This window comes from Zingiber officinale, chromosome 3B (genome assembly GCF_018446385.1).
Source record: "Zingiber officinale cultivar Zhangliang chromosome 3B, Zo_v1.1, whole genome shotgun sequence".
NCBI lineage: Eukaryota > Viridiplantae > Streptophyta > Magnoliopsida > Zingiberales > Zingiberaceae > Zingiber > Zingiber officinale.
In genome coordinates this window covers 44995555-45020473 of record NC_055991.1, presented here as the reverse complement: position 1 = coordinate 45020473, position 24919 = coordinate 44995555, and the positions used below count along the sequence as shown (strand labels likewise).

The 24919-nt window shown below is 35.6% G+C and overlaps 1 protein-coding gene across 1 annotated transcript; it reads right to left on the bottom strand.

The window, feature by feature from the left end:
• Positions 1–412: 412 nt before the first annotated feature.
• Positions 413–24556, bottom strand: LOC122056448 (carboxypeptidase SOL1-like). Its single transcript, XM_042618406.1, has 15 exons — positions 24253–24556; positions 23858–23924; positions 23683–23778; positions 23347–23377; positions 23165–23221; positions 22596–22691; positions 22361–22483; positions 22133–22237; positions 21931–21977; positions 2945–3070; positions 2718–2820; positions 1859–1921; positions 1672–1752; positions 1304–1373; positions 413–762 (listed from the first exon to the last, which is right to left on the bottom strand). Exons 1-15 carry the CDS (start codon positions 24362–24364, stop codon positions 455–457), a joined length of 1485 nt encoding a protein of 494 aa, XP_042474340.1. The 5' UTR covers positions 24365–24556; the 3' UTR covers positions 413–454.
• Between the last annotated feature and the right edge of the window lie 363 nt (positions 24557–24919).

Here is a 24919-nt window from a genome sequence, read left to right as displayed (position 1 = left end):
AATATAAAAATTTTGTAAGACCAAACCAATCATCTTCGGGATAACTGGATTTATCATTTTTTAGAGGAGCCGACCATGTGAGGTTACTAAGTGATGGATTACACCTTTTTACTACCATTGGACATTGCAGAATAGATAGGATGAACCTAATGATCCTAAGGCAGATGATACAGTGTCGTTCAGGATTCATTCACAATTACTTGCAACTAAGAAGATCATTGCTCTTGCAAATAGATTCTATACCATATAACTATTGTCGGAAGAATATAAATTTTGCAACTTACATCATAGCTTCAGGAAATGCATACGGCAAGAAAGAAGCCAATGCTTCCCAAGTGTGCTTATAAGTCCGTAATATCCCTAACAAACAATACTAACATTAATAACTCAAACAAGCAAAAGGGATTGGCCATGGTAGAAGAATAATATAAACCTTGACTAGTTCACCAGGCAATTAAACAATTGATCGTTTTGGGGTGACAATATGTCTCTGGTTCACCAACTTAAGGAACCATTTCCTCTTAAACAAGATGAATAAAAATAAGCAGATGGAGACCACAATATATATCTCCAGCTGAATACCTCTCAGATACTGGACCAATTCTAGTTTGTCAGTGCCATCGCACCTGCAACCCAATATCCTAGGAATACGTCTAATTTTGCTTGAATCTTCAGGTTCAAGAATGAAATCCAAACTGGCTGATGAATCTTGCATCAATATTTGTGTAGTCTTTTGCTGGAAACCAGGCAGAGATACCGAAACTGGAAAAAAGAAAGAATCTAATAATCAAACCACATCTCTGACATAGCACACTTCATATTATAGTTCTAAGTAGTAAATATATTCAAATTTAACTATCGGGACAAAGTTAGAGAGAAGTTGGAAAATACATCGGCAGTCTTAGTTTCCAGACCATTACAAATCATTTGGGGCATGCACAAATTCATGGCTGATTAGATAAAAGGGAATTGGAAAATACACCAGCACTGTCATCCTTTAATCAGGAACCATAATCAATTATTTTGTGCACGCACAACTTCACGATTTATTTGGTAAACCACGCTGTGCAACCTTTCTATATAAAATAAACAATGACTAGAAGTAGAGCAAACTAGGAAAATTATCCTTGAGGATTTTGAGGTTCATTCACCCAAAGGGTTTTTCTTAATGCTCAAATACAAGCAAAGAAACAAAGCACATCAAGAGATGCTTATGGAAACAAACTTACTTTTTTCACTACTAAACTTCAAATTTAGGTGATTCTTAAGAGTAAAAAAATTAATGCAACTTTGGACAAACTACCTTGATAGCTTTTCCCAGCCCCAGGAGCCAACATCCGATGGTAATCTCCAAGGATACTGCTGGCATTCACCTACAATAGAAAAGAAAAACAAAGTTTACAAGTCTTGTTTGAAATGGTTATAATAAGAACCACAGTTAAACAAGTTTTTAAAAGAAAAATATCGAACTTTGAAGATGTTCTATGCTAGTTTTATGAAAGCAAAGCTCTAGGTCTAGGTTCCTTAGATTGAACTATCCCACATCAGCTAGTTAAAATCACAAATAAGCAAAAAAATAGCCAATAGCATCAAAAGAGAGAAAATCATATTCCTTACACAACAAAATTTCACTGTTGAAAATGTATAGAAATAAGTTCTGGATAAAATTACCATGGAATTAATCCCCTTGATCATTACTGAAGCAGGCAAAGGATGACCGTCCTTTGAAAATACCCTTCCATGAATCCCAGTCTGAAATGTTAAAGTAACTCGAATATGATTTAATTCAATGAAAGTATGACTTCTATGTTGACAGACATTATGCCAAAGTATGATGGGAGTCTGTATGCAAGAGTACCTTTACCACACTCGCTACAAGGTTTATCATACTTTTTCTATTATATTCCCAGAGAACAGGGAGCTGCACATAAAGAATAAGATAACAATAAAACACTTCAATTATATAAAGGGACACATTCAACACATCATATAGTAATGATTACAGGATTATAAGTGAACTAAATTCATTTACCAGCAGACATCTAAATTGTTCTCATCAACCAATCCTTCAAAGCAGGAGATGTTCATTTTTACTGTGCTAAGAGTCATTCGATTTGCAGATCCTAACTACATCCACCATTTATATTCTATGCATACCATATATCCAACCTAAATCCTGTTTGAGGGATATGTGTTTCATGCATCGTGTATGTGAAATTGGTCTATGAATGTTAAAAGAAGAACATGATGGAGAGTATTCTGAAAGCATGCTGATTCTTCCCATGCAGAGAACTATTCACTCACATGTCATCTACAATTGTATTTTCATTCTTCCTAATAAAACAATGAGCCTATTATGAAACTTCATGTCTCATTCTATACAAGTATACAACTCATAAGATTAATCCATAACAGACACTATGTATCATCTACTGACAAATCAATAGGTTATTATATCTCTCTTACTTTATTGATCTCTTTGAGCCTCATGGAAAGCAACAATTTTAGATCTAAGATATTCAGAAGAAACACAAAATTGACTTTGGAGTACAAGCATCACGCTTTCATAGAAGGATGTGTTATGAAAGCATGTTCAACAATGTTGTCTTATGTTACTTTAACAATGCTCATCCAGAAAAAAAAAAAAAAATCAAATTTTACACTATTTGGCTAGAAAAAAAAGTCATCTTTGAAAGGAAACATAGTTTCAAACAAACCTCATTCGCAGGAGGCCATTTATTATCGCTAATTTCCAAAGTTAATTCAAAACAGCCCCCATGAATGTAGTTCCAATCTTGCATCCCACCATATATAGGATACCTTAAAACATAAGATAAATTTCCAGAGTTTAAATAGAAGGGAAAAAAACTTATCATGGAGACCAACTAGTTAGAGAAGCATAAATCCAGAATCTGCAAGGAGTAATAGTCCAGATATGTCATACCAGAGTGCCCCATTTGTTATGCCCCCTTCAAATTCTTTACTCAGTGACATGTTATAGTGAGAGTTACTATAGACACGAGCCATATAGCGGAAAGTTCTATCATCAGGGCATGCATTGTATTGTTTCCTGCAAAATGGAGATCATACCCATTACAAAAAATGTCCATCACATGACACAGTTTATTATCATTACATGTTCTAACTATTGTGATGAAAATTCGGGAAATCCCAGGTCAAGAAAATCACAGATTGGGATTTATAAAAAATTGGAATAGATCTCACCATAAGAGGGATTAGTGATTTCACAATATTGCCTATTTACTATTTCCCTTATGTACCTTTCTTACTTTAGGGAAACTATCCTTTGATATAGATAACTAACTAAGATAGTGTTCAAGTATTTATCCTAGTGAATAAAGCGCTTGACGGAGTTTTTATCCCTTCAATTCTTTCTGATGTTATGGTATCAGAGCCATGGCAAGTAACTCTTTGGATATAACAACGGCAGAGCTTTTCTGCTACTTCCAATTCAATACACCAATATCCTACTATCCAATCCCACCATATCCTCTCTTGATCTCCATAACCTACAGTTAGCATAAGTTGATGGGAGTAACTTTACAGAATGATTTCAATTTGTTTCCTTGGTAATCAAAGATAAAGGAAAGAAAGCATATCTCAAGGCTGCTGTTCTTGTTCCTTCAAATGCAGCTCACTACAACAGCTGAGAGGCTGAAAACTTGATCATTATGACCTGACTTATAAACTCAATGGAGCCATGGAGCCAAAAGATCAGAAGGATCAACTTATTCTAAAAGCTGCTAAAGAAATAAGGAAAGCAATAGGGAAAGCAATAGAGGATATATATTTTGATATGGAGAATATAGCATAATGCTTTGAAGTGTGCTCTGCAATTCAAACCACCCAACTCAGCAATAAGGATGTATCAACCTATTACAACTGATTGATGGAACAACTGTAGGAGAATGATTTGTTTTATGATATGAACTGGGAAAGCCGCAATGATGCTGAGCAATACAGCAGATGCTTGAGAAAGATACAATGTTCAACTTCCTTCAAGGGTTTAATTCTGATCTCAATGAGGGAAGTGAATTACTACTCAGCATCAAGCCCTTCCATCCTTGTGCGAAGCATTTGCTGCCCGCTCTGAAGAAAGTCAAAGGTTTCAGATTTTTCATCCATCATCCAGTGGCGCACAGAATCCTGCACTCCCCACTCTCAAGCATGGAGCAATTCACCTTGGAATCAAGTACCATGGGACAAACAATGGCATGAACACTACAACAAACCCTTTCATACAAGGGAAATATGTTGGAAGAGATGCGGAAGGCCAGTGATCTGGATGCCTTGGAAAAGAAGGGAAGCAAATCCATGGTTTTAAAAAACTCAGCTTGGGCCACATATCCAGCCACACAGGTTTATTTTGAAAGAGACTGCATATAATTGCATATGGCATATGCAGTCTACATATGCAACCAAAAAGCCATCTTTAACTTATCTGAATAAATTTAGATTAAAGAAAATGACTTAAAACCTAAGTCACTCTATTTGGTGATAAAACTTGTTTATCTTTTAGATATCAATATAAATATTTTAAATATTTAAAACATTGACCATATAGGCCCTTACATATTGCATATGAACCTTGATCAAATCAAAATGCATTATACTACTGAGGCTGCCCAAGAGATTGAAAAGATAACCCTAGCCTGAATTTGTCCAGTCACAAGTTGAGCTTCTCCTTTAACTGCTAATCAAACTAAACTTGCAGGAGAATAGATGCATCAATATCCTCAAATCCACTAGTGGCAACAAATATAATCTAAGTCATCCAATGTTATACAGTAGAAGGGGCAGTGAGAGACTGCCTACCACCTAAGCAGTTGACTTGTTTTATTATAAATCTTCAATAATTAAATAAAAGATCAAAAATTAGAACAAAAACTTACTATAAAATATATTAATTAAAAATAAAAAAATTTAATCTAAATATTATTTAAAAAATAAACAAAAATAATTATATATATATAGGATAATTTTATTAGGCTTTAAGTCTATTGAAATTATCTCAATCATAATTGGGAGTTAATTAAAATTATTAATCAATTAAACCATAAGTTAAAAAAAAAACCTAACTTCTGTTTCGGCACTTCGACTTCGGATCACGTCATGCGACGCGTCCGAACCCCTCGCCGGGCTCGGACGATGGGTCTGAACTCGTCACCAATCCCAAGGTACACATTCAAACGCTTCACCGCATTGACATCTTGTGTCGTGCCGATCCAACCTAATGCACAGCAAGGGGTTTTTTTTACCTACATTGACTTTGACTGATTAAAACGCCACCTTTGACAAAAGTAGTGCAATTGATGTTTGTCTCTCGCCTAGGTAGTTGCCTTAGCTGCCATTTAGAACATCCTCTGCTACTTAGAAGGTCAATGTTAAATTATAGAATAATAGATCCAGGAGCAACAAATATGATGACAGGAACCTAGGATATCATCACTGAGTTTCAGGTAGGGAACAAAAGCATAGTGACCATTGTTGATGGTACAACAACATAATTATGAGTCAAAGAACAATTTGCTTACCTGACTTCAAGTGATATTTATTTTTTGTATACAAGAAGTTACATGCAACCTTATTTTGGATAGTAATATGCCCAAGAACTTAGATTGATGGTCACTTTTTTTTCCTTCTGAGTTTGAGGATCAATCTCGCAGGAGGATGATTAGAAGTGTTTAGACGAAGAATGGTATGTACTATATCACAGGCGATGCCTCCTAAGCCAATACAGGGTAAAGTTTCTTCAACTGTGTAAAATAATTCCAAATTAATGTGGTGGCATAAATGGCTAGGACATCCTGGTTTTCATTATCTTAAATCATTGCACTCTCATTTATTTATCAAAGCAGGAGTATTTCTTTTCAACGTGATCATTGCATTCTTGCTAAACAAAACAAACCTTTTCACAATGGCATTTAGGGCCAAGCTCTAACTCTTTCTAGAACTTAGATGGTTTGTAACTTTTATTGATGAAAAAATTAGAGCACATTGGATGTAAGTAATGATATAAAATTAAAGGTAAGCATCAGTTCAAAGCCTTCTATAAAGTTATTCAAAATGTTATTGGGCCATCCACTAATGTAAGAATAGATAATGCTAGGAATTACCTCTCCCAAGCTTACACATTATCTTACTGACAATGGCATGTTACATCAAATTTCTTGTTGCCTATACAGTCCAAAAAAACACAATGGCAAAAAGAAAGAACCTTCAAATCTTAGGTGGCGTTTGGTTCTCTCCTAGGAATCAGAATGGGAATGGGTATCATAGTATTGTGGAATGGGAATGGGTATGGGTATGAGCTTGGGTATCATTCTTAAAAATAATATTTGGTTAGTTGAATATTTTCAATCAGAATGAACCTAAATTTTCTTTTTTACCTTTAGAAGAAAATAAGAGAAAAAAATTAGATGGAAGAGAAAGTTGAATGTGAGAGAAACATATGATGAGAAAAAATGAAGAGAGGGAAAGTGTGATGAGAGAAAATGAAGAGCGAGAACATGATAGGAGAGATTGAAAAGAGAAAAAGTATGATGAGAGAGAAAGTGTGTTGAGAGAGAAAGAGTGATGGGAAAGAAATAAAGAGAGAGAAAGTGTGATGAGAGAAATGAGAGATTGAGGAGAGAAAGTATGATGAGAAAAAGTGATGAGAGAGAAAGTGAGATGGGAAAAAATAAAAAGAGGGAAAGTGTGATGAGAGAAAATGAGGAGCGAAAGTGTAATGAAAGAGAATGAAGAGAGAGAAAGTACGATGAGAGAAAATATAGAGAGAGTATGGTAAGAGAGATTGAGGAGAGAAAAAGTATGATGAGTATGATGAAAAAATGAGAGACTGAAGAGAGAGAAAATGATGAGAGAGAGTATGATGAGAGAGAATATAAAGAGAAAATGGTAGAGAATATGTGATAAGAGAGAATGAGGAGAGAGAAAGTATATTGAGAGAGAAAATGTGATGATAGAATGAGAAGAGAGAAAGTATGATGAGAGAGAAAGTATGATGAAAAAAATGAGGAGAGAATGAAGAGAGAGAGAAAATGATGAGAGAATGTGTGTGATGAGAGAGAATGAGGAGAGAGAAAGTATATTGAGAGAGAAAATGTGATGATAGAATGAGAAGAGAAAGTATGATAAGAGAGAAAGTATGATGATAGAGAATAAGGAGAGAGTGAAATAAAAGAAAAATTGAACAAATATACTAAGGGTATTTTCGTTCAAAACTTAATTTTCATTCACATTCCATCAAAACCCAAGGTAGGGGGTGAGTTTCATCCATACCCAAGTTTTTGGGTTTCATTCCAAAATCTTGATTTCATTCCCATCAACCAAACATATGGTTTGGCAATGAATTCATTCCCTCATTCCCAAACCTCTAAACCAAACGTCACCTTAAAGTTGCTAGATCTCTATTGTTTGCAGGTATCATGCCTATTTCCCATGGGTTCTACCATGGTTTAAAATGAGTCATATTGGAATGATATGATTTTGGTTTTTTTAAATATAAAATATATTAATTAAAAAATATAAAAAATAACCTAAATATTAAAAATAATAATAAATAATAAATAAAATATACTTAAATAAAATATATTTAAAAAAAATATGAGGACGGAACGCTTCCATATGATAAATAAATAAATAAAAATGTTATTATATATTTTCAAAATTAAAATAAATAATATATATATATATATAAAGTTAATAGGATAATTTATTAGAGTGAAGTCTGTTTTCTACTATAGCTAGGAGTTAATTAAAATTATTAATATAAGTTTAATTATTACACCATAGGTTTAATATTGCACGTGCGACCTAGGCCGCTGTGGGATCGCAGCGCGTCTGCGACCTCGTGGTGGCAGTGGTGCCAAGCGATGGATGAAATGACAAATTTCGCCCTGTACGAAATGACAAATTTCTTCCGGCACGAATTTTAAACAACAGGTTCTACCTCATAAACTCTCTTCCTTTTAAAATTCTTCAATTTTGGACACCATTGAGTACATTTTTGGACACTCGTCATATGTGTTTATCCTAAATTCTCTTCCACGAGTATTTAGATGCACGATATATGTTCACAATACAAGACAAACCCAACACAAGCCAGAACCAAAGGCTCTAAAATGTCTCTTTGTTTGGCATTCCCCCACTCAACGAGGATATAAATATTATTGTCATGTCTCAAAATTTCTTGCTATCAAACAATGTGCCACTTTGCTTGACATAAGCCTTTCTACATCAATGTCTCTCATCAGGGGGAGATATCAACAGTGTCACTGGGATCTCTATTATCTATCTCCCGATATCAATTTCTAGCCATGACTCGAGTTCCCCTATTACTGATCAAACATTGTCTATATTTCCTATCACTAATGAAAGGGGAGAGTTGCAACAGTAGCCTAAAAAATTTATGCAGGTGTACACAGCCAACAACTCCAATTCCTAAGCCTAGCCAATCACCTGAATTGAGTCAGGTAAAGGAAAAGGTGCTTGTGGAAAAGAGTCTGAATGCTCTTGTTCTAAGAAAGGGGATAAGATCCTGCACTAAATATCCATCTCCAATTATTAAACATACTCTAGATGTCACCAAAATTCAGGGGCTTCACCATCATATTTGATCAAGTGGGGAATCCAAAAAAATATTCAAGAAAAAGCTTGGAGAACCTTAAGTGGAAGGTTGCAATCATGAAGGTGATGAAAGCCTTATCAGAAATTATACATGGGACATAGTAAGAGTATCATATAGAAAGAAAGAAATAGGATGCAAATAGGTGTTTACTGTAAAATATAATATAGAAAGAAAGAAAAAGGATGCAAACGAGTGTTTACTGTAAAATAGAAATAAGATGGAAGCAATGACAGACACAAGGCGAGGTTAGTAGCTCAACGTTTCACTCAAAACTATGGGATGTACTATGAAGAAGCTTTTGCACTGGTAGCAAAATTTGAATTCCGTTAAGAGTTTTAATGTAGTGACATTAAAAATTTGATAATCTTGATTGGGAGCTCTTTCAATTAGACATTATAAATCCTTAGCTCAATGGAGAGCTAGAGGAGGAGATCTAATATCTCTATCATGGTTTTAAAACATAAGAAAGGTTGGAAACATGTCCAGGCTAAGAAATTCTTATGTAGTTTGAAGCAATCTCCAAGGGCTGTGCCCAAGATTCAGCTCTACTCTAAAAGATTCAAGGCAAGCCTACCATACCTTATTCATAAAAAATGCAATGTGGTAAGAAAGCTAATTTAATTGGGCCCTTCGATGATATCATAATAATGGGTGATGAAGAGAAAGAAATTGTGAAGCTTAAGAAAGGGCTATTTTAAATCCAAGATCTGGTTTCTGTGGAGTACATCTTGGGAATGGTAGTAGCATGGAGTAAAGAAGGTATTTTTTTCATATCATAAAATCATTGTGATCTGTACCTCTTAGGGAAAAAATTATGTTAAGTTGCAATCCTACTATTGAATTAGAGAGAAGCTCTTTCCATCCAAAAGATTACTCGACCATAGTTGTCCATGTGAAGACTAATGGGTGTCAGTATCCTACCTTCCACACATCCTCTCACCCACACAGAGTATGGGCTTAGCTTTTAATACCATACTAGTGATCGTGCACACGCGTCGCGTGTATAATATAATACATTGAAATCACATTTACCCTTTATAATGAAATTATATTAATTAAAGTATTTTAGTATTAAAATACTAAAATAGAATCATTAGGCTAAAATACCTGACTTTTGAAAATCTGAATTATTTGGGTCTTTAAATATCCGAATTGTTTGGATTTTCGAGTGTCACCCTTACGACTTCCCTGTGAAAAAAATTAATTTAATTTAATATTATACTTATCTTAGTAAAAAAAACTAAGGAAAGTATATTTTTTAACATTATCAGCCTAAAATATTTATAGAAACTTTTTTGATCATAGTGTTGTCAATTCTAAAATGTGGGACTAAAGAGAACTATATTTTTTTATATAAAACAACCAGAGAAAATTAATAATGAGAAAAATTCATAATAATATGCCGCAGCTGAGTCTCGAACTCTGGATCACTGATTGTTTCGCTTGTAGAATTACTAATAAACCTTGGAATTATTTGTAGTGTGAATAAAAAAAAGGATATTAACGTAAATTTATTTTAGGTTTCACCAAAGTTAGTTAGTAAAGGGGGGAGATTTTTAATAAAATAGTAAGATATTAAATTGAGATAGAGCCCATTCTTTCCCAAAATGATCATCACACCTGTCCAAATGGCACTAATGGGAATGGAGCATAGCATTACCTACAGCTATTCCATTGGAAACAAATTGGAAGGTAAGAAGTGACAAAGAAGATTTTCCTGTGGATAGAAGCAGGTGCTAGGACCAGTGGGAAGACTCATCTACCTCGCACTCACTCAGCCCATTATCGGAGCAAAAGGTGATAATGCTCACCCCAGGCATCCCAGTATCATCCCGACTAGGTAAAAGGCTAGTTTATGCACTCACCATCAAGCAGCACTTAGATGTTGCATTTCACATCCTAGGTTATCTAAAAGGGACTGTTGGAAAAGGGTTGATATTTCAGGAGAGTGACAAACGAAGGAAACCAGGCTTTGTTAATGCAGATTGGACAATCTCTATCACTAGGAGTAGGCTTACTTCCAGATACTGCAGCAAACTTTGGGATAACTTTGGCTACATGGAGAAAAAGCAATCCATTATAGCAATTAGTGAAGACATGGAATTTCAAACTATTGCAGAAGGATTTTGTGAGTTCATATGGATGAAAATATTGATAAAAGATCTTCAGCTTCCAGTGTGCATCATAGAGTGATGTATAGTTACATGAAATCTACAATCAGCTTTGTGAACAACCTAGTTCAACAACCAAATGAAGCAGATGAAAATGGGCAGAAATTTTATTGAAAGCAAGATTGAAGATGATGGCCCGTGAAGACCTATATGAAACTGTGTAATCTGGAATTGAGTCAATTATAGGCAAGATGGGGATGTTAGATACATGCACCAACTTGAGAGGGGAGTGTTGGAAAATCTCAGATCAAGGAGATGAAAGAAGTGGAATAAATCACATAATAAGTGGTATTAGTTGTTGCTCAATTGCCTATTTACGATGTTCCTTGTGTACATTCTTAAAGCTACCACTTGATATAGATTCTTACCTAGGGTAACATTCAAGCATTTATACCCAAATGAATAAAGCACCCAAGGAACTAGTATTTATCCCTTCCATTCTTTCTTGTTTCCTATTACGCAACTAAGATTGCACAGAGAACTATACAGTACTCTTTTGAGGAATGACATAGAGAAAGGTTAAAATCAAATTATTCTCATATAACCATATGGTATAAGTCATCTTGACACCCTATAGAAGATTCTGATATTTCCATCAATCATCTACGGGGCTATGGTGTCACGGCAGGACATTCAAGTTGTCAACAGACACCCGCGGTTCGATCCCCAACTATGACGTATTTGTAGAAATTTTTCCTCCAAATAGAGTGCGCAACCAAATGATGTTGGGCTTCTGGGCTGCTCGCCACACATGATGGTCGATGGGAAAATTTCGTGAGGTCGGGCCGGTCACCACCGGGCTAGTCAATGAGGCTAATTGGATTTATCATTTTTATAAATATATTTCCATCAATCAAATGCCATAAGATAGATTCTGAACTTTTGTTTCCCACAGAAAAGTACTAGCATAATTAAGTTAGTATACAGGAAGACTAATCATTACACAAACATGCATCTGGTTCACATAGGAGTGTTAGAGTATATACTGAAAGTCTAAGCTTTTGTAAACATTTATTTTGAATAAAGAATCACATTTGGTCAAATTATCTACATTTGTTTGTAGTTGTTCAATTAATTTATATTGTAGATAACATAGTATGTGATGTCACATACAGAAGATAATGTTATCAGTACCTTATAAATTATAAACAGTAGCTCACGACCAAAATGGAAAGGAACAAACCATTAAAAGGTCGTAGTGTAATTAGGTATTAGTTTATCTTAACTATATAATTACACTAGTACACTTAGAGTGTATTGAGTAGGACCATCAAAGGTCGTTTCTTTTATACTTACTTTATAAAGGAACAAGACCTCAGTTATTATGGAAGTGTGTGCTCTTAATCCTAATATAATGACAAGCACATATATTTGATATTTATTTCTTTAATTTATCAATGGGTGAGATTTAGTTCGATAAATCAATAAGCCCGATAAGTTGGGAAATGATATCACTTATAGTGTGTGTTGTTGATTATAGAAGGAAACTGTGTCCTAGTGATCTAGGTTGATAATGTCCCCAAGAGAAGCTCATAAGGATTGTCATGTTAAACCTGCACGTGGACTTAGTCTGACATGACGATAAGGTTGAGTGGTACTATTCTTGGACTAAGATATTAATTAAATGAGTTGTCAGTAACTCACTTAATTAATGGACATTCGACATCTTAAATACAGGGAGACTAACACACTCATAATAAGAAGGAGCCCAAAAATATAATTTGGGATTGGTGCGGTAATTCAATAATAGTTCTTTAGTGGAATGAATTATTGTTGATAAAATTAAGTTGTGTGTTCGGGGCGAACACGGGATGCTTAATTTTATCGGGAGACCAAAATCAATTCTTCCTCTCGGTCTCTATCGTAGCCTCTTATTTATAGAGTACTATATCCACCTATACCCACCTTCATACCCATGTTGTAGGGGCCAGCCAAGCTAGCTTGAGGGCCAAGCTAGGGTCGGCCAAACCTTGGTCCATGGGTGGCCGACCCTAGCTTGAACCCAAGCTTAGGTGGCCGGCCCTATTAAATTAAAAAAAATTTAATTTTAAATTTTTCTCATGTGGAAGATATAATTTATTGGAGAGATTAAAAATTAAAATATCTCTTTTATAAGTTTCTACAAAAGATTAAAGAAAGAGATTAAATCTCTTTCCTTATTTGTAGATTGGAAGATATTTTATTTTTCTTCTTTGTAAATTATTCACATGTTGAAAAATTAAAATTATAGAAATTTCTTTTTATCAACCATGAAGGAATTTTAAGGGAAATTTTATTTTTTAAAATTTCCGAAGACAAATAAGAAATTTTAATTGTTGATTGAAAATTGCCTTGTTTGCTCTCCATGAGGTGGTCGGCCATGACATGATCTATTAGGAAATTTTGTTTAATTTTTCTTAATTAATTCGTGTCAAGGAAAGTTAAGGAAATTTTATTGTAATTAAATTTCCTTATTTGCCAAAGCTAACGATTATAAAAGAGGGGGTTTTGGGAGCCTTCAAGGGGAACAACCTCTATTATTTTTCTCCCTCTTTTCTTCCTTGGTGTGGCCAGCTCTTCTTTTTCTCTTCTCTCCATCCTTGTGGCTGAAACTTTCTTCCCTCTTGGAGATCAAGTGGTGGCCAGATTCTAGCTTGAAGAAGAAGGAGAGAAAGCTTGCATCCCTTGGAGCATTGGTAGTGGTTGAATCTCTTCATCCTTGGAGGTGCTCTTGTTGTGGCCGAACCTTGCAAGGAGGAGAAGAAGGTGCTTTGGTGGTTTCTCATCTCGAAAGATCGTTGCCCACACAACGTCCGAGGTTAGAAGAGGAATACGGTAGAAGATCTAGAGGTTTTTGCTTGCAAAAGAAAAGGTATACTAGTATTTAATTTTCGCATCATACTAGTTTTATTTCTTTGTAAAAATACCAAATACAAGAGGCATGCAATTCTAGTTTTTCGAATTAGTTTTCGATGTTGTATTCTTTTATTTTTCTTTTCCTTGTGAATCGATTGTTTTTTTTGGTTAACCTAGAGTTATTTAAGGAAATTAAATATTAGCTTTCCTTAAAAGGCTTTGTCTAGGCGGTGGTGGTTGTTCCCATATCCAAGAAGGTCATGTGTCTCGCCATGTAGTCCTGGAAGCCAATTTTGAAAATTAATATTTAATGGAATTAATAATCTAGGTGATTTGGATCGAACGTGTTAAGTTCCGCAGGAAATCCAAGTCTAAACCTAAAAGAACAAATAAACTAAACTTAGGATCAAACGTGTTAAGTTCTGCAGGCGATCCGAGTTTAATTTAAAAGAACACATGGTAGCTAGAAAAAGGTTCATACCTTTGTACAAAATTTTTGTACAGTAGAACCATTAGGTTTTCCGAGTAGCAACCAACAATTGGTATCAGAGCTAGGATTTTGCCTCTGTGTATTTAGTATTAGTTTAATTATGCACATGTCATACATAATTTAGGCAGATTAATAGTAGGATGTGCTAACTTTGTGAATGCAGGATCCAACTATTATGAATTATAGTTATTATGTGTGATTGGACCCTTGGACATGTCAAGGGCATTTATTGTGTGTGCATGATTGTATTATAAAATACAGCAGGAGCTGTATTTAGTTTTATTAGGATTTTATTTTTTGATCTAGATTTATGTACATTCTTTCGAGGAATATAGGATCGAAAAATGTAAAATTCTATTTATGTCGCGGATCGAATCTTGCAAGGCGTGGAACCTTTTGAGGACCAGAGGCGCAGCGGAACAAGGAGCAAGATGGTTGCGACGACTAGACCCGGTGGCGGTGGCCAAAAAAAAAAAAAGGCAGCAGCTAAGGATGATAACACACGGAGGACAACAATAGATAAAAGTCATAATAGTTGAAAATTAGTTTTTCTATTTATTGTTTTTATGTTGTGCTGTGTGTGTATGTTAGTATACATGTTTAGTAGGCTAGCATAGTCAAAATTCCTCATTTTTAAATAACTAAGTGGGAGAGGGAGTTTAAATAAATTCCACGGTCTCCATTACTGATTTGTAAGTGATGCAAACAAACTTGCGCGTTGGCTCTGAGTGTCTTCCTCCATATCGGATGAGTTTGTTTGTGGATCACTAGAACAAACTTCCATTTTGGATGACTATAGGAAATTAATTAAGAGCGTGTGATCTTCCCCATCGGAAGGGGCACAATCTTATTAATGGACTTAGTGTCAAGTAATGGTATACACTTAGGCACGCCTAATAGTATCCTCCCCATCGGAGTCACTGCTATTATTCGTGTGACCAAAGGAAACCAACTATTAATTTTATTTGTCAAAAGTTAGGTTGACAAGATAATAAAATTAATGGGTTAAATCCTCCTTTTACAAATGTTGAATTTGTATACGTCCACACTATCGTGGCATACAAAATTCTCGGTGTTTTGAGGTGTTGGTTAATTTAAAATAGTATTGTTTGAGGAATCAATATTATTCTAAATTTAGAGTTCTGACCAAAAGTTATTTGTGATTCTTATGATGACTTTCAACCCACTGGCCATCATACTAAAAGAGAACAGACTTACTGGTCCTAACTACATAGATTGGAAAAGGAACCTGGATATTGTTCTTACTGCTGAAAGCTATAAGTTTGTACTGACTGAACCTTGCCTGACGCACTCGGAGAATCTACCCAAGAGAAGATGAATATCATAAGAAATGGGTAAAAGCGGATGAGATGGCGGTGTTACATTTTGGCTTATGTCAAATGTATTGCAACATCAACATCAAGATTTACCAACGACTATGATATTATGACAATCTCGAGGAACTCTTTGTCACCAGATTCTAGGCAAGAAGCCGTGAGAAAGATAATGACGGCCACCATGCAAGAGGGTACTCCCGTGAGGATCGTATCCTAAAGATGATGGCTTATCCGAATGAAATACAAATCCTTAGAGGAGAAATTGATGGAAACCCGGATCGATATGATCCTCCAAACACTACCTAGAAGTTTTGAGCAATTCTGAATTACAATATGAATAAAAGGGTATATTCGTCATGAACTCTAATGGAACTTGAGAAGGTTTGTTTCGTAATTCTCGGTTCACTATCGAAAATGGTTACTTCTAAACCGAAAGGAAGAAGAAGAAAGCAAGTTAGCAAAGAAGGTGAATAAATCTCAGTGGACCTAAAGTTGGGTGAAGAAGTCAAGGGCAGTGCTTCATCCGCAAGCGGGCATCGAAGGCGGATGTCTCATAAGAATCAAAACAACAAAGGTATATCTCATGCTCGGTTGTTGAAACATAATTAGGTTATCTACCATGGTGTGTGAATGTGAGGACACCATGTATGCAATTTCTTTGCGTGTCCAAAGCGGTTGATGCTAAGGAGAGATAACCTTCTACATGGGCAATGCTACTAAGGTGGCGGCTGTTGCAGTGGGAGACGTCTACTTATCTTTTGATAGAAATAGAAAATTGGTTTTAAGAAAGTGTCTTTATGTACCCAGTTTTAGAAAGAATTTAATTTCAGTTTCTAAGCTGTTTTTGGATGGATATTCTATTTCTTTTAATAACAATGTAGTTATAAAGAGAAATAAAGTAATTATCTGTTCTGGTACATTAGTTAGCAATTTATATACTTTAAATCCAATTTCTCCCACAAAGCAAAATATGAAAATCTATAACACATCTTCTAACACTAATAAGAGAAAACATCCTTCGGAAATGAACCAAGCATATCTTTGGCATCTAAGGCTTGGTCATATTAACTTAAGTAGGATTCAAAGGCTTATAGTCAATGGACTCTTGGGTTCATTAGAGTTGAAAAATTTTCCAACTTGTGAATCTTGCTTGGAAGGTAAAATGACCAAGAGACCTTTGAAGTGTTAGAATTGGTTCACTTCGATTTGTGTGGTCCTATGTCTATCCAGGCAAGAGGTGTTTTGAATATTTTGTCTCTTTTATGGACGATTATTCAAGATATGGATCGTTTACCTAATGCCGCAAGTCCGAGTGTTTTGATAAGTTCAAAGAATACAAGGCTGATGTGGAGAAAAGTATCAAGACACTACGGTCTGATCGTGGTGGCGAATACCTCTTAGAGAGTTTAGGAATTACTTATCGAGGTAGGGATTCAATCCCAATTGTCTGCATCTGGTACACCCGAATGGTGTGGCGAGCGAAGGAATAGGACTCTTATGGAGATGGTTAGATCGATGATGAGTTATTGAATTCGTTTTGGGGATACGCTCTGAAACGGCAAGACACATTCTAAACTTAGTACCTTCTAAATCAATATCTTCTACTCCCATGGAATTGTGGAATGGGCTTCGAAACTCAAGACATATTCGATTTGGGGTAGTCCACGTACTTTGAAACTGATCTTTGGTAAGTTAGAATCTCTACGAAGTTCGCGTGTTTGTGGGTTATCCGGAGGAACGAAAGGTGGTTTATTTTATAGTCTAAAGACCGAAGGTCATTTTAGCACCAACGCCCGTTTGAAGAAGACTATATAATGGATCACAAGCCTAGATGAAAGTCAGTGTTAAGAACTTAGAGGATACGCCACTTTAGTACCAGCGATATAAGATGAAGTACCACAAGAGGCTGCACATGTCACACATGATACACAACCACGATGGTGTCTCGTCAGTAGGAGAGTTGTGAGGGACCCGAGAGATTCGTGTTTTTGGGAGAGTCTTCGACTTGATCCCGAGTAAACATGAACCCGATCCCCGAACATATGATAAGCACTCCAAGATATAGATGTAGTATCTTGGCGCAAAAGGCAACGAAATAGAGTCATGTACTTAATAAGGTGCCGAGGGCTTGTAGAACCACGATGGTGTAAAAGTCATTGGATGCAGTGGATCTACAAAAGGAAAAGAGGGATGACGGAAGGTAGAAACCTTCAAAGCTAGGGTTGTTGCGAAAGGGTACACTCGTAAAGAGGGAATCGATTATGAGGAGACCTTTTCACGGTCGCCATGCTTAAGTCTATCCGGATACTCTTATTCGTCGCTCATATGGATTATGAGATTTGGCAAATGGATGTCAAGATGACTTTCCTTAATGGAAGTCTTGAAGAAAACATCCATATAAAGCAACCGAAGGGTTCATTGAAAAGGCAAAGAGCATCTAGTGTGAAACTCAATCGGTCCATTTATGGAATGAAGCTTCAAGTCTTGGAACATCCGGTTTAATGAAGTAATCCATTATATGGATTTATTCGGTGAGTCTTATATCTGATAAGTGTAACGGAAACGCGTGGTGGTATTTCTCAGACTATACGTAGATGATATTTTGTTAATTGGCAACAATGTCAAGATATTATCGGACGTAGGTTGTCCAAACAATTGATATGAAGGACTTAGGAGATGCGCACACATTCTTGGGATCGAAGTTATAAGGGATCGCAAGAAAAGAATGTTGTGTCTATCCCAAGCTTCATATATAGAATACAATCCTTGCTCGTTTTAGCATGCAGAATTCCGAAAGGTTTCTTACCTTTTAGGCGTGGAGTAGCTCTATCTAAAGAGATGTCTCCGAAGATATCAAAAGAGATAGAGGACGTGAAAGCGCCTTATGCTTCGATGGGAAGCCTTATGTATCACAGAGACCGATATCCGCTTGGGTACGGTTAGCGAGATATCGAGTAACTCGACAAGGACGTTGGATCATGAAGCGTATATTAAAGTACACCGAGAAGGACTAGAGATTATACGCTAGTTTACCAAGACGATTTGCTCCCTATGGGTTACACTGATTGATTTCCAATCGATAGGGACAACAAGAAGTCTACATCGGTGTGTTTACTTTAGAGGTGGAGCCATTCGTGGAGGAGTGTTAAAAAATGCGTTTCGGACTCGACCACGGTATGTGGCGACCTGAGGCAAAGAAGCGATGGCTCAGGGAACTTTAATGGACTTAGATGTGATTCTGGTTTGCCCAAAATCATCACAATTTATTGTGATAATAGCGATACGAACTCGAAGGAACTACGAGCCCATAAGACAAGTAAACATATAGAGCTCAAGTACCACCGATACGAGATATCGTGAAGCGAGAAGAAGTTATTATCGCCAAAATTGCATCAGCAGATAACCTGGCGATCCTTTCACTAAGGCCCTTCCAAAGAAAGCTTTCGATCGACATGTGGAGGGCAGAAGATATGGCATCTTAGTCGTTAGTATAAGTGGGAGATTGTTAGAATGTATATTGAAAGCCTAAACTTTTGTAAACATTTATTTGAATAAAGAATCACATTTGATCAAATTATCTACATTTGTTTGTAGTTGTTCAATTAATTTATATCAGATAACATAGTACGGTGTCACATACGTAAGATAATGTTATCGATTTATAAATTATAAATCACCAAATGGAAAGGAACAAACCATTAAAAGGTCGTAGTGTAATTAGTATTAGTTTATCTTAACTATATAATTACACTAGACACTTAGAGTGTATTGAGTAGACCATCAAAGGTCGTTTCTTTTATACTTACTTTATAAAGGAACAGACCTCGCTTATTATGGAAGTGTGTTCTTAATCCTAATATAATGCACATATATTTGATATTTATTTCTTTAATTTATCATGGGTGAGATTTAGTTCGATAAATCAATAAGCGCGATAAGTTGGGAAATGATATCACTTATAGTGTGTGTTGATTATAGAAGGAAACTGTGTCTAGTGATCAGTTGATAATGTCCCCAAGAGAAGCTCATAAGGATTATTACTGCAGGTGGACTTAGTCCGATACGATGATAAGGTTGAGACTATTCTTCGACTAAGATATTAATTAAATGAGTTGTCGAACTCACTTAATTAGTGGACATTCGACATCTTAAATACAGGAGACTAACACACTCATAATAAGGAGCCCAAAATGTAATTGGGATTGGTGCGATAATTCAATAATAGTTCTTTAGTGGAATGAATTATTGTTGATAAAATTAAGTTGTGTGTTCGGGACACGGGATGCTTAATTTTATCGGAGACCAAAACCAATTTCTCCTCTCGGTCCCTATCGTAGCCTCTTATTTATAAGTACTATATCCACCTATACCCACCTTCATACCCACGTTGTAGGGCCGGCCAAGCTAGCTTGAGGGCCAAGCTGTCGGCGAACCTTGGTCCGTGGGTGGCCCTAGCTCAACCCACGCTAGGTGGCCGGCCCTATTAAATTAAAAAAAAAATTAATTTTAAATTTTTCTCATGTGGAAGATATAATTTATTGGAGAGATTAAAAATTAAAATATCTCTTTTATAAATTTCTACAAAAGATTAAAGAAAGAGATTAAATCTCTTTCCTTATTTGTAGATTGGAAGATATTTTATTTTTCTTCTTTGTAAATTATTCACATGTTGAAAAATTAAAATTATAGAAATTTCTTTTTATCAACCATGAAGGGATTTTAAAGGGAAATTTTATTTTTTAAAATTTCCGAAGATAAATAAGGAATTTTAATTGTTGATTGAAAATTGCCTTGTTTGCTCTCCATGAGGTGGCCGGCCATGACATGATCTATTAGGAAATTTTGTTTAATTTTTCTTAATTAATTCGTGTCAAGGAAATTTTATTGTAATTAAATTTCCTTATTTGCCAAAGCTAACGATTATAAAAGAGGGGGTTTTGGGAGCCTTCAAGGGGAACAACCTCTATTATTTTTCTCCCTCTTTTCTTCCTTGGTGTGGCCGGCTCTTCCTTTTCTCTTCTCTCCCGAAACTTTCTTCCCTCTTGGAGATTAAGTGGTGGCCGAATTCTAGCTTGGAGAAGAAGGAGAGAAAGCTTGCATCCCTTGGAGCATTGGTAGTGGTTGAATCTCTTCATCCTTGGAGGTGCTCTTGTTGTGGCTGAATCTTGCAAGGAGGAGAAGAAGGTGCTTTGGTGGTTTCTCATCTCGGAAGATCGTTGCCCACACAACGTCCGAGGTTAGAAGAGGAATACGGTAGAAGATCTAGAGGTTTTTGCTTGCAAAAGAAAAGGTATACTAGTATTTAATTTCCGCATCATACTAGTTTTATTTCTTTGTAAAAATACCAAATACAAGATGCATGCGATTCTATTTTTTCGAATTAGTTTTCGATGTTGTGTTCTTTTATTTTTCTTTTCCTTGTGAATCGATTGTTCTTTTTGGTTAACCTAGAGTTATTTAAGGAAATTAAATATTAGCTTTCCTTAAAAGACTTTGTCTAGGCGGTGGTGGTTGTTCCCATATCCAAGAAGGTCATGTGTCTCGCCATGCAGTCCTGAAAGTCAATTTTGGAAATTAATATTTAATGGAATTAATAATCTAGGTGATTTGGATCGAACGTGTTAAGTTCCGCAGGAGATCCAAGTCTAAACCTAAAAGAACAAATAAATTAAACTTAGGATCAAACGTGTTAAGTTCCGCAGGCGATCCGAGTTTAATTTAAAAGAACACATGGTAGCTAGGAAAAGGTTCAGACCTTTGTATAAATTTTTTGTACAATAGAACCATTAGGTTTTCCGAGTAGCAACCAACAAGGAGAACCACAACTTCAAAGCAACTGCATAAAACCCTTGGAATTCACATTGCATAGACCTGAACTGAACTGGTGCGTACAACCAGAAAACCCAAGAATATAAGTAACTAGAACTGAACTGAACTTGGTCTATCTGGTTCACTTTTGAAATTAAAAATGCAACTTGAGTTGACACTGGTTGACATCTCAGTTTCCTGATTTGTCAGTTATCCTTGAATTATATAATTTACATTTTCAGAAAAATATTGCACACCATATATTCAACATGCTAAAAATATACATATGATCCAATAGGTTGGCCCACTAGTCCAACAAACATATAAGTAACTAGAACTTTGACCATATCATATGATGCAGCCTGAGTCTCAGACTATACAACAAGAAGAATGAAGTGCTTCCTAGCAGAGTTATGCAACCAGAAAAAAGGGTGGAAAACTCATTAATTTTGAAACAAGCTTCCATCCAACTTAAAGACTACAACAGTTTATCGGACTGCATCACTCTTCTTCTATCACTTAAAGATCTAGCATTTTCCATTAATCATTCTCATGATAAAATAATAGATTTTGTAAATGTCAGGATCACATAATTCTTCTTTATCGCTACACAAAGGCCATGAAAAAGTCAATTACCTTATCCATTCAGAACCATCCCATGGGTAATTTGCAACAAGTGCACCCTGTAAAAGAGCAGAGTTCATATGTTACTCTACAAGAACATATAGGGTTAGCCCGTGTAAACTTAGCGATAGAGAAGGTTGGCAAAATTAGAACCTAAAATTATCACCAAGTCTTTTAACATGATATTGTAGAATAAATGTTAAGTGAATATTACCCCATGTAAACTTGCAGAGGCAGTGAAATGCCCTTCTTTCACCCAAGTCATGATTGCTCTTGTTTCTGGTTGGCGAGTTTGCATGATATCATTCATAGGAAAAAACTGTAAGCATTATCTTTTGTTAAGCAAAACTAGAAAACAAACCACTTGCAGTTAAAAATTATGGAAAAAACAATAAATCATGTGACATTTTGTCTCCATCGCCATTCTCATGAGAAAACTCACTTTATCAGGAAAATTCCTATTCAAATCCACATTATTTGCATTCCCACGTCTCCTGAGAGCAAATCCATCAGGGTTCATTGTAGGAAGAATATGAAGGTGAATATTTTTGATGATTAATGTTGCCTGTAAAATAGAGAGGAAAATATATCAAACAATTAAGAACCAGAAGCTACTAACTGAGGAAAACACTAGTTGTATTCCACTTTTTTCTGTGAGACACAGGGAAGAGGTTTACCAGGGGATCCTTCATGTAATTGTCACATAACCAGTTAGCAAGAAGCATCAATAGCTCCCGTCCAACTGGTTCATCACCATGCACATTACCAATGAACTGCAATAATCATTAAGTGTATGCTCAGCACCTTAAGTTAGCTAAAATGGAAATCCAAAAATAGCACAGATAGATATACATCACAGATATAGATGGTAGCCAAAATAAATGTACTATCCAGTTGATTCAGTCTGAGTTCATACAACATTCTAAGACCACAAACAATGACAACAAGTGATGACAAGATATGTATAGACTACAAAGAGAGAATTTTAGCATAATTTTATTCCCCATAAACACATGAACAATGTAAATTACACATCCAATGGAAGACAATTACCCATTTATGTTAAAAAATCACAGACAAAAAAAAAGGTTTAAGGAAATTGGATTACAAATACATTCAAGCTAGGAAGTATGCCTAATAATTTAGAACTGCAAAAAAAAATGTTATCCAACTTATCTTCCATGAGGACTTCCATTACTTATTCAAGGATGAGAAATTATGTTAGAGAAAGCTAGGAAACAGTAACCTTGAATGCAGGTTCAGGCTCTTCCTCTCCAGCTTTGTCAGAGATTTCCATCACCCACTAGAGCCAAACATGAAGATATATTTAATCAAATACAATTATAATTTAGCAAAATAATAATAATAATAATAATAATAATAATAAAAGCTGAAAAACAACTTTATTTTTCTTGATAAGAAAATTACCAATGGGAAACCTTTAACACTCTTTCCAATGCTGGAAGCAGATTTGAACAATCACTCGAAGAGAGAAGAAAGAGCCGATCAGCACACGAAAGAGAGAACTAGTGCTACCAACTAACAATTTTAAATAAGGAGCCCATAATATTATTCTATATCATGTACGTCTGAGATTGTGAATTAATTTTGTCCATTAACTCTACTAACCCGAGTGCTACAATAAACATTTTACCTGAGGGAATTATGCTACAATAAACGGATAATAGTAAAAAAAAAAATAATCATTTATGACAGTCTCAGGCTACGCAAAGATGAAAGATATTAATGTCCTATCAAATATACCTGTACATCCTGGAAATATTAGCACATCTTTTACTGAATTCCTTCATAGCCTCCTCAAGCTCCGAGTTGCTCATGTACCCTCCAGCCATTTCATCTCTGTAATTTTGGTAAGATATTGGAACAATTTAAATTCATCCAACATGCTTCACAAAAAACATTACCATTCAATACATACGTTATAACTGGCTCTTTCTCTTCAAAGAGCTGCCGAGTTAAGATACTGTCTCCAGCATCAGCAACCCCTGTAAACCATGCGTTTAAAATGAATATCCGGTAAACCAAATCTTCTTAGATCGCATCAATAAAAAATTTTTAGTACCCAATTCAGTTAAACCAAATCTAATATAATCCATAATACCACTAATTGTCAAATTCGCAGATTAAAGCCCTAGAAGGGATGCCATACCCAACTCTAGATTTCCCATCCGATTTTCTTTTTTTTTTTTTAATAAAAAGGATGCGAGTGGCTTAGCGCGCACCCATGATTTTATTAAATGCGTCTAAATACCGATTTCCCATCAGATCGAGGATGAAAATTAATGCTTCAAGATAAAAGTTTCACAGGAAAACCTGGAAGAGGATGCTGGCTTGGGTCGCCGCCTCTTGCAATCGCAGTGGTGAGAAGGGAGAGGAAAGACAGAGAAACAATAAATCGATCCAAGAATAGAGTAAGGCGCTCCATAGGTAGCCCTAGCTCCCTCTCCGTCGCTACGGATGCTTCGTCGTCGTCGTCCAAAGTAGAGCGTCAGATCCCCTTCTTGTTGAATTCAAACAAAAAATACGACGAAGAACAAGTCGCCGGCGCCGAGAAAACAAAAAGGGCGGCCCGATTGCTTTCGCGATTCGACCCATAATCTATTTTAAGTATATATATTATCTAATTTGTTGTCAGTTTGCACATCTGTGTGTAAGTACGTTAAATAGATATGAGAAAGTCATCGATTCCTTCCAATAATTTTAAGACTAACATAATTATCCTTTATTACACAAGTTAAGGGGACATTTGGTTTAAGAGAATAGGAATAAGGAATAAGAATGAGAATCATTGATTGTCATTGTTAATGTTTGGATTATAGGAATGGGAATGTAAATAAGGAAATGAATCCTTGAAATTGGGTAATAACTCATTCCCATGTATCTCCCCTTTAATGAGTCATTACGCTATTTTCATCAATCAAAATATTCCCTTATTCCAAAAATACTCTTGACCTAAAACTAAAATTTTCTCCTTTAATAT